Source organism: Somniosus microcephalus, chromosome 1, assembly GCF_052327205.1.
Source record: "Somniosus microcephalus isolate GS21.2 chromosome 1, FLI_Smic_1.0, whole genome shotgun sequence".
Taxonomy (NCBI): Eukaryota; Metazoa; Chordata; class Chondrichthyes; order Squaliformes; family Somniosidae; genus Somniosus; species Somniosus microcephalus.
Window position 1 is genome coordinate 142,044,877 of NC_140987.1, and position 14,605 is coordinate 142,059,481.

Genomic DNA, 14,605 nt, shown 5'->3' on the forward strand with positions numbered 1-14,605 from the left:
ATACAAGTTGTTATCATGTCATTTTCAGTGAGGTGAGGTCAGGAAACCTCCACAGTGCAGCCACAATCAACACGCTGTCTTCTCTTCCACCACAAGATGGCGAGAGAGATAGTGGCCCAGAAATTCGGGTCTCCATGGGTGAGTACTCACCCGTAGGCCCAATGGAAGTGCCGGTTTCCTGCATGCACTGTGCATGCGCGGGAAACTGGCACTTCCATTCCCCTGAAAGCAGGGGTTCAGAGGTCGAACGCGTGCGCGGGAGAGGCTGCGTGTGCGCATCGAACTTTGTTTTTTTTTACAGGTTTTCCCGGGAAGGTAAGCCTGCAGAATTTAGAAATGTAAAAAGCAGTACAAGGTAAGTGGTGAATTAATTAAAATTAAAACATTTTTCCCACAGGTTTATTATTTTTAAATACTTTAAAGCAAGGTAAGTTTATTTTTAGCCCCGTTAGAAAATAAAATTATTTTTTCAAAAATTTAAATTATTGTTTAAAATAGTTATTTCATTTAATTTATAGTTTATTTAAAAAATGATGTTTTTTTAAAATTTATTTGAAGATTTAGTGATGTTTTGTAAGAAGAAAGGGCTCGTAGTATTTCTAAGTTTGACAGCACTTCTTGTCAGACTTATGAATGGAGCATTCCCTGCTCCGATTGGCTCCCCGTGGCCCACGTGATCCCAGGGGACGCTTCGAACTAACTGCGCCCCTGGGATACGCAAGCACTGTGTGCCGGCAGCTGGACCAGGCCCCGGATCGGAATTCCACGGGGCCCCACAGCTCAACGGCCGGCGCACTAGGTAAGTGCAGATCGGGGGCTTGCACCCGCGGGAAGCCCCCGACCCGAATTTCTGGGCCACTAGTGCGTTTCCAGCGTTTTCTGTTGTTATTTCAGATTTCCAGCATCCGCAGTATTTTGCTATTGTTTTAAACAACGATTTGGAGACTATGGGCTGGATTTTCTCAGTGGTGTCGGGATGGTGGTGAGAGAGCTGGTTGCCGGGTTCCGGTCCCGCTCCGAGCTGCAGCCGCTCTGTCAAGGGGATTTTCCCTTGATTGGCCAATTAACAGGAAGCGGGTCTGATGACGTCATTTGATGACGTGTCATCAGCTGGTTTCCTTAAAGGGACCATGGCCACATTGAGTTTGACAGTTGTTCTGTCAGTGTTTGACAGCATTGAGGTGCTGGAAACACTGACAAGCACCGCATAAAGGCGCACGGCTGCACCCAGGCTCTCCAATGACTCCCCCTATACGCTTATGGAGGGAGTCACAGCACGCAGGGAGGTTATGTTCCCTTCCAAGGGTGGAAGAGACCTCCCCAGGACACCAACGCAGCCTGGTTGCTCATTGCACAGGAGGGCAAAAGCAGGGATGTTGTCAGGGGTCCCTGGCTGCAGTGGCGCCAAACTTTCAATGATCTCAGTGGATCACGAAATGTTACTGCAATGCCACACTCAAACTCACCCTGCTGTGCCACTCATCACATCCCCATCACTCTGCCTTCCATACCCTTCTCCTGCACATCCTTACTCACACCAACTTACCTTGCACCTCCACCCATCCCTCTCTATCTACTTTATCACTTCCCCATCTCACTAGCCACCCCTCACACTCACCCTCATCCTACTGCAAGCATACCAACTAACAACACACAAGAGTAGGCACTTGAGAGGTTTAGCCAATGTCCATGTGAAGTTTCTGGTAATGTGTTGTCATACAATGAAATCTATATTTTCAACACTACCCCTTATTGGACAGATCTGTGCACACCTTGAGAAGTGTCTTACTGAGTTCCAGTGAATGTTGAGACATAACTCCCCCCTCCCTGCTAACCCCCCCCCCCGCTATAGTGATGAGTGTGCATGGAATGGCTTGGACATTAAAGGGATGCTTTATGGTGCTGGTGTGGGATGGTGTCAATCTGGTGCATCATGTGGCAGCCAGGGTTTACAGCATCGAGTGAAGTAAATCTGGCCATGGTGATGCCATCGCTGGCCTCCTGGGCAGCAATGTTATCAGGGGCTGATGCCCTGTGTCCTGTGCAGCATCAGGTGATGGCGGAAAAGGTTGGTGTTGTTGTTGGTGCTGTTGGTGTGCCTGGTGATATTGGTGTTGGGGCTGAGCGTGGAAGGAACCAGAGGAGCAAGGTGAGATCGTTTCTAGGGCAGCGATGTTGCTGCAATAGATGTCAGCTGCAGGTGAGATGATAGAAGTGATCTGTTCATGGTGAGAGAGGTTGTTCCAATGAGGTGGCACTGGACATACAGTTGCCTATAAACACTTGCAAGCTAAAGAAATCTCTATATGCATTACAAATGCAGTAACCAACAGTTTCTGTGCTCTGAAACTGACCATCTGCAGCATGGCATCCTTTTGCAGCTTCTGCAGCTGTCAGCTTATCAGATACATCAGAGCAGACTCCACTCACGCCAGGGTGAGCTGGTGTGTTCCCCGAGCAGCGGGTAACCCGTGGGGGAGCACGTAAAATTGGAAGGAAGCCTCAAAATACCATTAAGTTGGCTCTTAACAAGCCATTTAATGAGCTCAATTGTCTCCCCCGCCGTTTGGTGTCGGGTCAGTTCTCCGCTGACAGACCCAACACCTGGGAGACTCATGTGGAGACGGGTTGACAAAGGGTTACTTAGTCAATCTTTGCTATTTTGACAGCAGACCCACCTCCAAACCCGACCACTGAGCGCCGGCAAAATCCAGCCTATGTATCACAATAATCAAATGGCACTAACTATAATTGTTGCTCAGACTTGGGGATAGGATTCCTAATTAATTTAAGCTCTGCTCATTCATATGAGCAGCAGAACATATAACCTTGTAACCCACTACTTTTTATCATCCTAAAGTGCACAAAGGGAGAACCCAGTTTTAAATGCCCTGTAGATGGGTTGGATATTACCAACAAACTTTTCCTACTATTAGAAGACTAATTTTATCATTAAATATTATTATACATATTAATTTTTTTCTTTGAGCTCTGCAAGCAAGTATTTTAGTGATTTGTTCTTAAACAAGAAAATTAACATCAATTATTCTCCTTTTGAAAATGTAGGATAAAAAAAATGCTCAGGTTTAAACACTATCTTTATTTCAACAAAACAGTTATGCATCTCGTGTTAAGTTGATAACAAATAATGCACAGAAGAACTCTGAAACGAAAGAGATAGCTCGACTGAAGCAGGTAATGAGATATTTTAATGAATATTTAGATGTCGGGGTAATTTTAATCCCAAAAATGGGTTGGTTGGGTCAGGTGGGAAGCGTAAATGTAAATATAAAATTAAAACCCAAACCCCTTTATGTGTTACAGGCTTAATGCTGGCTGCTGGGTTTCCCGGGCCTTGGGAAACCCGGCAGCTAAAGGGAAGCAAGGATTGCTGCATGGAAGATGCAAGTGCTTTTCCAGCACAGTTTGCGGGCCAGGAGGAAGAAGAGTGCTTCGCCCCAACCCCTCAAAGCAAACCTGTAAACATCCCCAGAGCACGGTGGCATAGTGGTTAGCACTGTTGCCTCGCAGTGCCAGGGACCCGGGTTCGAATCCGGCCTCGGGTGACTGTCTGTGTGGAGTTTGCACATTCTCCCCGTGTTTGCGTGGGTTTCCTCCGGGTGCTCCGGTTTCCTCCCACAGTCCAAAGATGTGCGGGTTAGGTTGATTGGCTATGATAAATTGACCCTTAGTGTTAGGGAGATTAAATACGCGGGGTTACGGGGATAGGGTGGGATATGTGTTGGTGTAGGGGTTGCGGGGATCGGGTGGGATATGTGTCGGTGCAGGCTCGATGGGCCGAGATGGCCTCTATCTGCACTGTGGGGTTTCTGTGATTCTGTGATTTCTGTGAACAGACACCTGCCACCCACCACCCACGATCACTGACTGCTCCACGAACACCCCCCACGATCAGCCCCCACGAGATCACCAACCCTCCCCATGATCACCCCCACCGTGATTACCGAGCCCCCCCACGATCACCCCCTAGATCACCGAGACCCCCATGATCACTAACCCCCCCGCGATCACTGACTCCCCCGAGATCACTGACCCCCCGCAATCACTGACCCCCCCCGCGATCACAGACCCCCCCACGATCACTGACCCCTCCGCGATCACTGACCCCCCGCGATCACTGACATCCCCCGCGATCACTGAACCCCCGCAATCACCGACCCCCCGCAATCACCGACCGCTCCCCGCCATCACCGACCCTCCCCGTGATCACTGACCCCCGTGACCACGGACCCCCCGCGATCACCGAATCCCCCCACGATCACTGACCCCCCCGCGATCACTGACCCCCCCGCGATCACTGACCCCCCGCGATCACCAACCCCCCCCGCGATCACTGACACCCCGCGATCACTGACCCCCCCGCGATCACTGACCCCCCACGATCACTGACCCCCCCGCGATCACTGACACCCCGTGATCACTGACCCCCCACGATCACTGACCCCCCCGCGATCACTGACACCCCGTGATCACTGACCCCCGTGACCACGGACCCCCCGCGATCACCGAATCCCCCCACGATCACTGACCCCCCCGCGATCACTGACCCCCCCGCGATCACTGACCCCCCGCGATCACCAACCCGCCCCACGATCACTGACCCCCCCGCGATCACTGACACCCCGCGATCACTGACCCCCCCGCGATCACTGACCCCCCGCGATCACTGACACCCCATGATCACTGACCCCCGTGACCACGGACCCCCCGCGATCACCGAATCCCCCCACGATCACTGACCCCCCCGCGATCACTGACACCCCGCGATCACTGACCCCCCCGCGATCACTGACCCCCCCGCGATCACTGACCCCCCGCGATCACCAACCCGCCCCACGATCACTGACACCCCCTCATGATCACTGCCCCCCGTGATCACCGACCCCCACCCGCGATCACCAACCCCCGTGATCACTGACCCCCCCACGATCACTGACCCCCGGCGATCACCAACCCCCGCAATCACCGACCCCCCTCGATCAGCAACCCCTCCGCGATCACTGACCCCCCCCGTGATCACCAACCCCCCCGCGATCACCGAACCCCCCCCGCGATCACCGACACCCCGTGATCACTGAGCCCCCCGTGATCACCAACCCCCCGCAATCACCGACCCCTCCGCGCTCAATGACCCCCCCGTGCTCACCGACCCTCTCCGCGATCACCGACCCCCACCGCGATCACCGACCCCCCCGCGATCACCGACCCCCCCGTGACCACTGACCCCACCCACGATCACTGACCCCCCCCGCAATCCCCGATCCCCCCCGCGATCACCGACCCCCCCGCGAACACTGACCCCCCCATGATCACTGACCCATCCCGCGATCACTGACCCCCGCTATCACCGACCCCCCCACGATCACTGACCCACCCCTGCTATCATTGAACCTCCCACGATCAATGACCGCCCGCAATCAATGACCACCCCGCGATCAATGACCCTCCCCCCACGGCGATCACTGAACCTCCACCCCCCCGCGATTACCGTACCCGCCCCCCCCAGGAATCACTGTCTCCCCCATGATTACCAACTCTCCCTGACTTCCCATCTCTCCCCGACCTCCCAATTCTGCACCAATTCTTTCTCTGATCCTTCGTAATCACACCTCGACCCTCCAAAACATGCAGGGTTTCTTAGCTTGAGGAGCAGCTGGAGTAACTGCAGGGCATACGGGAGACTGAGTATTTCCTGGAGCACACTTCAGCTACAGATTTTTCAGGAGGATAGTAAGTGGGTGGCTATCCAGCAAGGTAGGAAGAGGCAGGCAGTGCAGAAATCCTCTGGGAGTTTGGCACTCGCAAACAGGTTTTCAGTACTGAATACCAGTGAGGGTAATGACACCTTGGGGGAGTGCCGTTCAGAGTGATGTAATAAAGACTCACTACGCACTTGGTTGTACATAAAGCAAGGCTTTAATCGACTTGTAACAAAACATGGAGGTCTAGTTAGTAGTCACTAGCTCCCTGTTTCCAGACTGTCTCTGGCCAAGGTGGGCCCATGCCCGAGTATTTATACTCCTCGGGCGGCGCCCTCAGCTGGCCGTTCAGTAGTACTTCTTGTAGAAGTTGCGATTTATGACACAGAGCACATCCACTTGTGGGGCAAATGACTGCACAGGGGGGCACAGTAAAGTGTAGAAATGCAGTGGTCATAGAGGATTCGATTGTCGGGGGGATAGATAGGTGTATCTGCAACAGCCAGTGCGAGTCCCGCATGGCGTGTTGCCTCCCTAGTGCCAGGGTAAAGGACGTCACTGAGAGGGTGCAGAACATTTTGAGGGGGGAAGGGGAACAGCCAGATGGTGTGGCCCATGTGGGAACCAATGTCACAGGAAGGAAAAGGGTTGCGGACCTTCAGTCAGAGTTTCAGGAGCGAAGGAGGAAATTACAAAGCAGGACCTCAAAAGGTAGCAATCTCTGGATTACTCCCAGTGCCATGCGCCAGTGAGTATAGGAACAGTAGGATAAAACAGGTTAACACGTGGCTGGAGAAATGGTGCGGGAGGGAGGGCTTCAGATTCCTGGGGCATTAGGACCAGTTCTGGGGCAGGAGGGACCTGTTCAAGGTGGACGGGCTGTACCTCAACAGAGCTGGGACCAATATCCTTGTGGGAAGGTTAACTAATGCTGTGGGGGAGAGTTTAAACTAATTTGGCAAAGGTTTGGTCGCCAGGATGAAACATTAAAGAGGAGAAAAAAGGTGCAGATTACTGGGAGAGGCAAAAACACTAGAATAAAGAATAGTTCAGAAATAGGGATCAAATAGGGGACAAATGCAAAGCAGTCTAAGATGGGTTTGGTGTGCATGTACATGAATGCACAGAGCGTGGTAAATAAGATTGGTGAACTGCAAGCACAAGTATCCACATGGGATTATAATTTAGTGGCAATAACACAGACCTGGCTCAATGAACGGGAGGATTGGAAATTTAATATTCCTGGTTACAAGGTATTCAGGAAAGACAGGGAAGGAAAAAAAAGAGGGGGTAGCAGTATTGATCAAAATAAACTATTATAGCACTGAAGAAGGATGATGTCATTGAGGGGGCCAAGGACAGAATCTATTTGGTTAGAATTAAGGAACCATTACGCTACTGGGTGTATACTATAGGTCATCAAATAGTGGGAAGGAGACAGAGGAACAAATTTGCAGGCAAATACAGAAAGATGCAAAAACTACAGAGTAGTGATAATGGCGGACTTCAATTATCCTAATATAGACTGGGATAGCAACAGTGTAACGGGCAAATAGGGGGAGGAATTCCTGAAATGTGTATAAGAGAACTTTCTTGATCAGTGTGTTTCCAGCCCAACAAGGAAGGAAGCAGTGCTGGATCTAGTTCTAGGGAATGGAATGGGGCAAGTAGAGCATGTTTCAGTGGGAGAGCATTTTGGGAACAGTGATCATAATATTATCAGGTTTAGAATAGTTATGGAAAAGGACAAGGTACAATCAAGTGTAAAAAATACTTAACTGGAGAAGTGCTAACTTCAGTGAGTTTTAAAGGAATCTGGTGCAGGTGGATTGGAATCGAAAGTTGGTAGGCAAAACAGTAATTGAACAACGGGAGGCCTTCAAAGAGGTGATGGTTCAGGTACCGAATAGACACTTTCCCACGAGGGGGAAAGGAAGGGGATCCAAAGCTAGAGCTCCCTGGATGACTAAAGATAGAGGTTAAAATGAGACAGATAAAGGAGGCTTATGACAAATGTAAGGTTCATAATACAGAGGGTAACCAAGCTGAATATAGAAAGTACAGAGAAGATCTAAAAAAGGAAATAAGAGGGGCAAAGAGAGAGTATGAGAATAGATTAGCAGCTAACATAAAAGGGAACCCAAAAGTATTTTATAAACACATAAATAGTAAAAGGTAATCAAAGGAAGGGTGAGGCCGATTAGTGACCAAAAAGGAGATCTTGTGGAGCAGAGGTACAAAATGAGTACTTTGCATCGCTCTTCACTAGAAAAGAGGATGATGCCAATGTAGCATTAAAGGAGGAGGCAGTAGCATTATTGAATAGGATAAAAATAGGTAAAGAGGATGTAATGAAAAGGCTGGCAGCCCTCAAAATAGAAAACTCACCCAGTCCAGATGGGATGCACCCTACGTTACTGAGGGAAGTAAGGGTGGAAATTGCAGAGCCTCTGAACACAATCTTCTAATCCTCCTTGGATATGGGGGTGGTGCCAAAGCACTGGAGGATTGCAAATGTTACACCCCTGTTCAAAAAGTGGAGAAGGCTAATCCCAGCCACTACTGACCAATCAGTCTAACTGGGGAAACTTTTAGAGACAATAATCCGAGACAAATTTAGTTAGCATTTGGAAAAGTATGGGTTGATAAGTAACAGCCAACATGGATTTGTTAAAGGCAATTCGTGTTTGACTAAATTGATTGAGTTCTTCAATGAAGTAATGGAGAGGGATGATGAAGGTAGTGCGGCTGATGTTGTGTATATGGACTTTTGAAAGGCGTTTGATAAAGGACCACTTAATTGACTTGTTAGCAACATTGAAGCCCATGGGATTAAAGGGACAGTGGCCTCATGGATACAAAATTGGTTAAGATACAGAAAGTAGTGGTGAACAATTGTTTTTCAGAATGAAGGGAAGTATAAAGTAGTGTCCCCCTGGAGTTGGTATTAGGACCACATGCTCTTTTTGATATTTATTAATGACCTGGACTTGATAATACAGGGCTTAATTTCAAAGTTTGCAGATTATACAAAACTTGGAAATGTGGTGAACAATGCGAAGGATAGTAACAGACTTCAGGAGGACATACATAGACTGATGAAATGGGCAGACAAATGGCAGATGAAATTTAATGCAGAGAAGTGTGAAGTGATACATTTTAGTAGGAAGAATGAGGAGAGGCAATATGAACTAAATGGTACAATTTAAAAGAGGGTGCAGGAACAGAGAGACTTGGGGGTGCTTGTTCACAAATTTTGAAGGTGGCTGGAGAAGTTGAGAAGGTTGTTAATAAAGCATACTGGATCCTCTGCTTTATTAATAGACTCATAGGGTCGAATTTTAATGGGGAAGGTGGGTTGGGGGCAGGGGGCTCCGAGGCAGTCGGGATACCCGGGAGAACGGGTTTCCCGCAGGCCCTGTCAAATTTAACGGCAGTGCCTGATTAGCATGGGAAGCCTCTGTTTCCCACCCGCAGCCAGCCAGATTGAGAGGCTGGCTGGCTCCGGGCAGGTAGGCCTGCAGCACTAGGCCGCACAGGGGAGGGAGGGAGGGATCGGAGTGGGGGTTCTGAAAAGATCGGGTGGCCAGAGGAGCAAGGGGGTATCGCAAGAAGAGCGCGGGCCTGGAGTAGCATTGGGTGGGGGGAGGGGGTGGGGGTGAGGCAGAGATCGTGGGCCTGGAGGCGCACTGGGGGGAAAGGAGGAGCGGGGCGGTGAGGCCTTGTGGGTGGATCAGAGGCCTGGGGGAGGGATCAGAGACCTGGAGGAGGGGTGTTAGGCAGGGACCCTAGATCCAGGAGGTAAATATAAAGGCAATTACCTCCTGGATCCAGCAGTCCTCAGCTTAAATTAGCTGGTGGGTTTCACGAGGCGTGCAAAACCCAAAAAGCTAAAGTTAAATACTAAATGAAGGTTATAGCAGAGGTATCCAGCCTCATTATAATATTTAAATAGATGACCCGCCTCCTGGCAGCGGATAGGCTACCTGCCCCGATCTCGGCACCATTAAAATAGGAAGTGGGCAGGTTGGTGGCGGGTTCAGGTCAGAATTAAGATTTTAAGGTCGTGTCTATTTGCAACATCAGATTTCTGATTGGTCCCCTTGGAGGACAAGACACACCCAGCAGTTTATCTGGAATGTATAATTAGATCCTGCCTGACTAAGTAATCAAGTACTTTGCAATGTGTAATTCGAGCCATTCATTCTGACTGTCAGGTTTCAGAGCTCACAGAGAACAGGCAGGGCTCACCCTCGCGGATTAGGAATTTCTCCCCCCAAACAAGTTCTTAACATTCCCCCCACCCCTCAGGTTTCTGACCTTCTCCCTCCCCCCCGCAAGTTCCTATATCTTATCCCCCTGCCCAAGCTCCTGACCTTGCCCCGCCTCCCCACCGAGTTCCTGACCTACTCCCCCATCCCCTGGATTCCTGACCTTTTTCATCCACCAGGTTCCTCACCTTCTCCCCCTCCCCTGAGTTTCTGACTTCCCAATCCCCACTTGGGTTCCTGACCTTTCTCTTCCCCCACCACCCCCCCCTTCCCGGGTTCTTCACCTTCTCTCCGCCCAAGTTCCTGACCTTCTCCCCCTGCCCAAGTTCCTGACCTTCCCCCCACCCCTGAGTTCCTGGTCTACCCCCCATTGCCAGGTTCCTGACCTTCCCCACCCCGCACAAGTTCCTGATCTTCTCCCTTGTCCAAGTTCCTCCCCCTGCCCCTGGGGTCCTGATCTTCTCCCCCTGCTCAAGTTCCTGACCTTTCTCTCCGCCCCCCCTCAGCCCAGGTTCCTGACCTTCTTCCGTTTTCCCATCTGGATCATGTTCTCACTCTCACCCCCCGCCCCCCACTTCAGACGTGGATCATGTCCTTCCCTCATCCCCACTGTGCTCTCCGTGCTCTTTAAACTGCCCCCCCCACTGAGTTCCTGACCTTTTCTCCCTCCGAGTTCCTGACCTTCTCTCCCCCCGAGTTCCTGACCTTCTCTCCCCCGGAGTTCCTGACATCCTCTCCCCCCTTCGAGCTCCTCTCTCCCCGCCCCTCCAATCTCCTCTTCTCTCTCTTCCCTCCGATCCCCTCTCTCTCTCCTGCCCCCCGACCCCCTCGCTCTCTGAGGGAAGCGTGGCCCACGGTGCAGGCTGCAACTGCAGGTTGGGTACTGCACATGCGCGGCTCCAGTATACCGCACACATGCGCAGAAGGTTGCAAAGGATTTGTGCAAATAATCACGGCAGATTTTTAACACTTAACTTCCCACACACCCCCAACCCACCTTTTTTAGGTTAAAATTCTGCCCATAGAGTACAAAAGCAAAGAAGTTATGCTGAACCTTTATGAAACACTGGTTAGGCCTCAGCTGGAGTATTGTGTTCAATTTTGGGCACCACACTTTAGGAAGGATGTCAAGGCCTTGGAGAGGGTGCAGAAAAGATTTACTAGAATGGTACCAGGGATGAGGGACTTCAGTTATGGGGAGAGTCTGGAGAAGCTGGAATTGTTTTCCTTAGAGCAGAGAAGTTTAAGAGCAGATTTGATAGAGGTGTTCAAAATCATGAATGGTTTTGATAGAGTAAATAAGGAGATCCAGTGGCAAAAGGGTTAGTAACCAGAGGACACAGATGAGATGATTGGCAAAAGAACCAGAGGCGGCATGAAGAAATATTTTTTTACACAGTGAGTTGTGATCTGGAATGCACTGCCTGAAAGGGTGGCAGAAGCAGATTCGATAGTAACTTTCAAAAGAGAATTGGATAAATACTTGAAGTTGAGGCACATAATATACATGCTTTTAAGGGGAGGCTAGATAAATATATGAGGGAGTTAGATGAGGAAAGACGAGAGGAGGCTCGAGTGGAGCATAAACGCCAACATGGACTGGTTGGGTCGAATGGCCTGTTTCTGTGCTGTATATTCTATGCAATACATTTAAAGGGCTATTGGGAAAGAGTGGAGGAGTAGGACTAATTGAATAGCCCTACCAAGGAGCCAGGCCGAATGGCCTCCTTCTGTGCTGTATCATTCTATGAACCAGGAAAATGGGCCAAGATCATAGTGGAATTCCCAATCCAACCCTGTAGGGACAGAAAAAGGAAGATCCAGTCCATATTTTGCAGTGTGATGGGTAATGTTAATACTCATTCAGACCACTAGATGGGGTTTCTAATTTGTGGGAACACGAGGAGAGCAGCCTGGTTCAGTTGTCAGTCACAGAGCCTAGATGGTACTTGAGTTTGGAGAGAAGTCATTCGCCAGTGAACCTGACTGAATGTAAATGTACACAATGAATTGCTTATATATGCAACATGTCATAAACTAAATTAAATTAGCACAGAAGCTTCATGGAACGAGTACTTTCTACATGTAAGATATTTGTTCTCGGGCTCTAGTTTAGACTATATCTTCTGCCCCACCCCTGCACCGGATCAGTAAAGGGATGGATGGGGGGTGGCGCGGAAGGGGGGTAGCGGAGCCGTGAGTCACTGTGATGTGGTCATAAGCAAAGGATCAATCTCTGGAAAAATGCATCTCTTCTGCGACATTCACCAACTTAGAAAAGTGTTAATAGTTACTTGGCAGATATGTTTTCAGAAGAGAGTTAGAGCTAGTTTAATACTACAGGACTTGGGATTCATAGCCAAAAGTTGTGTGACAGACACAGTACATTTTAAAGCTGCTTGTTTAAAAGAAAAATGAACAAACTATTTACTTCCTTTTCCAGATTATTGCAAAATTGAAATCTGGAGAATCTGTGGAAGAGGCGTACTGACTGGTGCTCCAGTTTTAAAGGAAACGTTTACGAATCAAAGCAAACTCAATGAAAGAAAAAGAAACTACTTTTTATCACCTTGATGCTCCATTGTGGGGCTAGATTGTCCTCTTATTGAAAATCAGATGAAATGCCCGTTTTGCACCATCCTTTATGTCCCGGCTATGAAATCATGGGAGCCAGGCTTTTGCTCTCTTGTAACCACATTGTTGATAAGACTAATGCAATTAAACTTCTGGTCAATGATGATTCCCAGGATGTTGATGGAGGAGCACTTGGTGATGGTGGTGCTATTAAAGGTCAGGAGGAGGATGTGGTTGAGCCTTATCTTGTTGGTGTTATCCAGGTCCTGCTGTAGGCTGGCATAGACTGCTTCGTTATCAAAGCTGAACATTGTAGAATTGTCAGCAAACAACATCACTCTTGACCTTATGGTGGAGGGAAGGTCATTGGTGAAGCAGTTGAAGATGGTTGGACTAAGGACACTGCCCCGAGGAACTCCAGCAGTGATATAATGAACCCATCCGTATAAAATTCTCCTATCTACTATTTTATCAAAGATATTACTCAACCGTAATATCTTAAATTTCAAATAAATGTGGTACATTTAATTTAGATTTGAAAATATAATGGCCCAGAATTTGTAGTCAGCGGCAAAGCAAAGGTGTTCTCTGCTGGCCCCAAAGAAAGCTACCCACAAAGATCTCGCGATCTCTGGCAAGATTTTTGCCTTTTTCGACGTGCAAGTGATTTTAGTGTAATATATGGGGATCTCCTAGAGCGCTCTGCTGTGATGTCAACAAGCTGTCTAAGCAGTCAATCACAATGCAGAATTCTCACAGACAGAGAACCAGGAAGTGAAGAAGGTCCTTTTATTCAGACTTTTAAAAAATGTTACAGAGAGCAAAACTAAGATTGTGGCTCTCACATGGGGAAAAGGTAAACCTGAAATAAATATGAACAAACTTTAAAAAAAAAATTAACTTTTTTTTTAAGTTTAAAATAAAATGGGGAAATTTGACACTCTACAAAATTTAAATTAGTTTTTCAGGGCCATAACGTTTGTTTAGCAGTCAATACATTTTTAAAACCCCAGTTACACCTAATCCAACAAAGCCTAACTTTTAATGGGGTATTTAACAGTGATATTACTGTGGGAAAGCCCAAGTTTTTGTCAGTTTCACTGATTACACTGATTGCCGGCTATTGGGGGCGGGAGGGGGTGGGGGCGGTGGGGGGGAGGGTGAGGGGGCACAGCGCAGCCAATGTCGGAGCAGTGAATGACTGACCGCAACTTCAGGATTTCCGCCTTTAGATGCGCATGCGCTACATCCTGAAGTTGTTGGCAGTTTCAAAGGGATATTAAAAGCGAACGCTTCAGTTCGCCATTATTACCCACCACAAATTCCGCGCCATTATAACATTTTCACTGACATACTAATATAAAAATATTCACAGTCTCCATGGCTTTGAATCACAAAAATAAATACGTGAAACATATGTAAAGTTTTGATTGGCAGTCAGTGATACAATTTTTAACAGTGTGTTAGCATTTAAAATATTGCTAGATTCAGATTGCAATGTAATCTTCCACTATTCACTATTATTGCAGAAGAAATAAATCTCAATTATTTAATAAACATAATTAAATCCAGGTTCAATATATATTATTTTATTTATTCTCGGTTTATGGAGATCACTGGCAAAACTGACATTTATTGCCCATCCTTAGTTGCCCTTGAGAAGTTGGAGGTTAGCCGCCTTCTTTGAACTGCTGAGGTCCTTGTGGGGAAGGTGCTCCTTCAAAGCTGTTAGGGAGGGAGTTCCAGGATTTTGACCCAACACCGATGAAGGATCGGCAATATATGTCCAATTCGGGATGGTGTATGACTTGGAGGGAAACTTGGAGGTGATGGTGTTTTCATGTGCCTGGTGAACCAGGGTTGGTCTGCTGTTTAACATGCATGTAGCCCTGTGCTGTAGCTTCACCAGGTTGGCACCTCATTTAGAACATAAGAACATAAGGAATAGGAGCAGGAGTAGGCCAATCGGCCCCTCGAGCCTATTCCGCCATTCAATAAGATCATGGCTGATCTGATCCTAACCGCCAATCTACTATCACA

General features: G+C 48.4%; 1 protein-coding gene across 1 annotated transcript in view; it reads left to right on the top strand.

The window, feature by feature from the left end:
- kifl (kinesin family-like) overlaps positions 1-13,068 on the top strand; it is a 205,785-nt gene extending 192,717 nt beyond the window's left edge. The window contains exons 22-23 of the mRNA XM_085962276.1: positions 3,117-3,195; positions 12,435-13,068. Coding sequence (XP_085818402.1) covers positions 3,117-3,195; positions 12,435-12,482 — 127 coding nt within the window. The 3' untranslated portion in view covers positions 12,483-13,068. The remainder of the gene's footprint in view (positions 1-3,116; positions 3,196-12,434) is intronic.
- Positions 13,069-14,605: the final 1,537 nt, after the last annotated feature.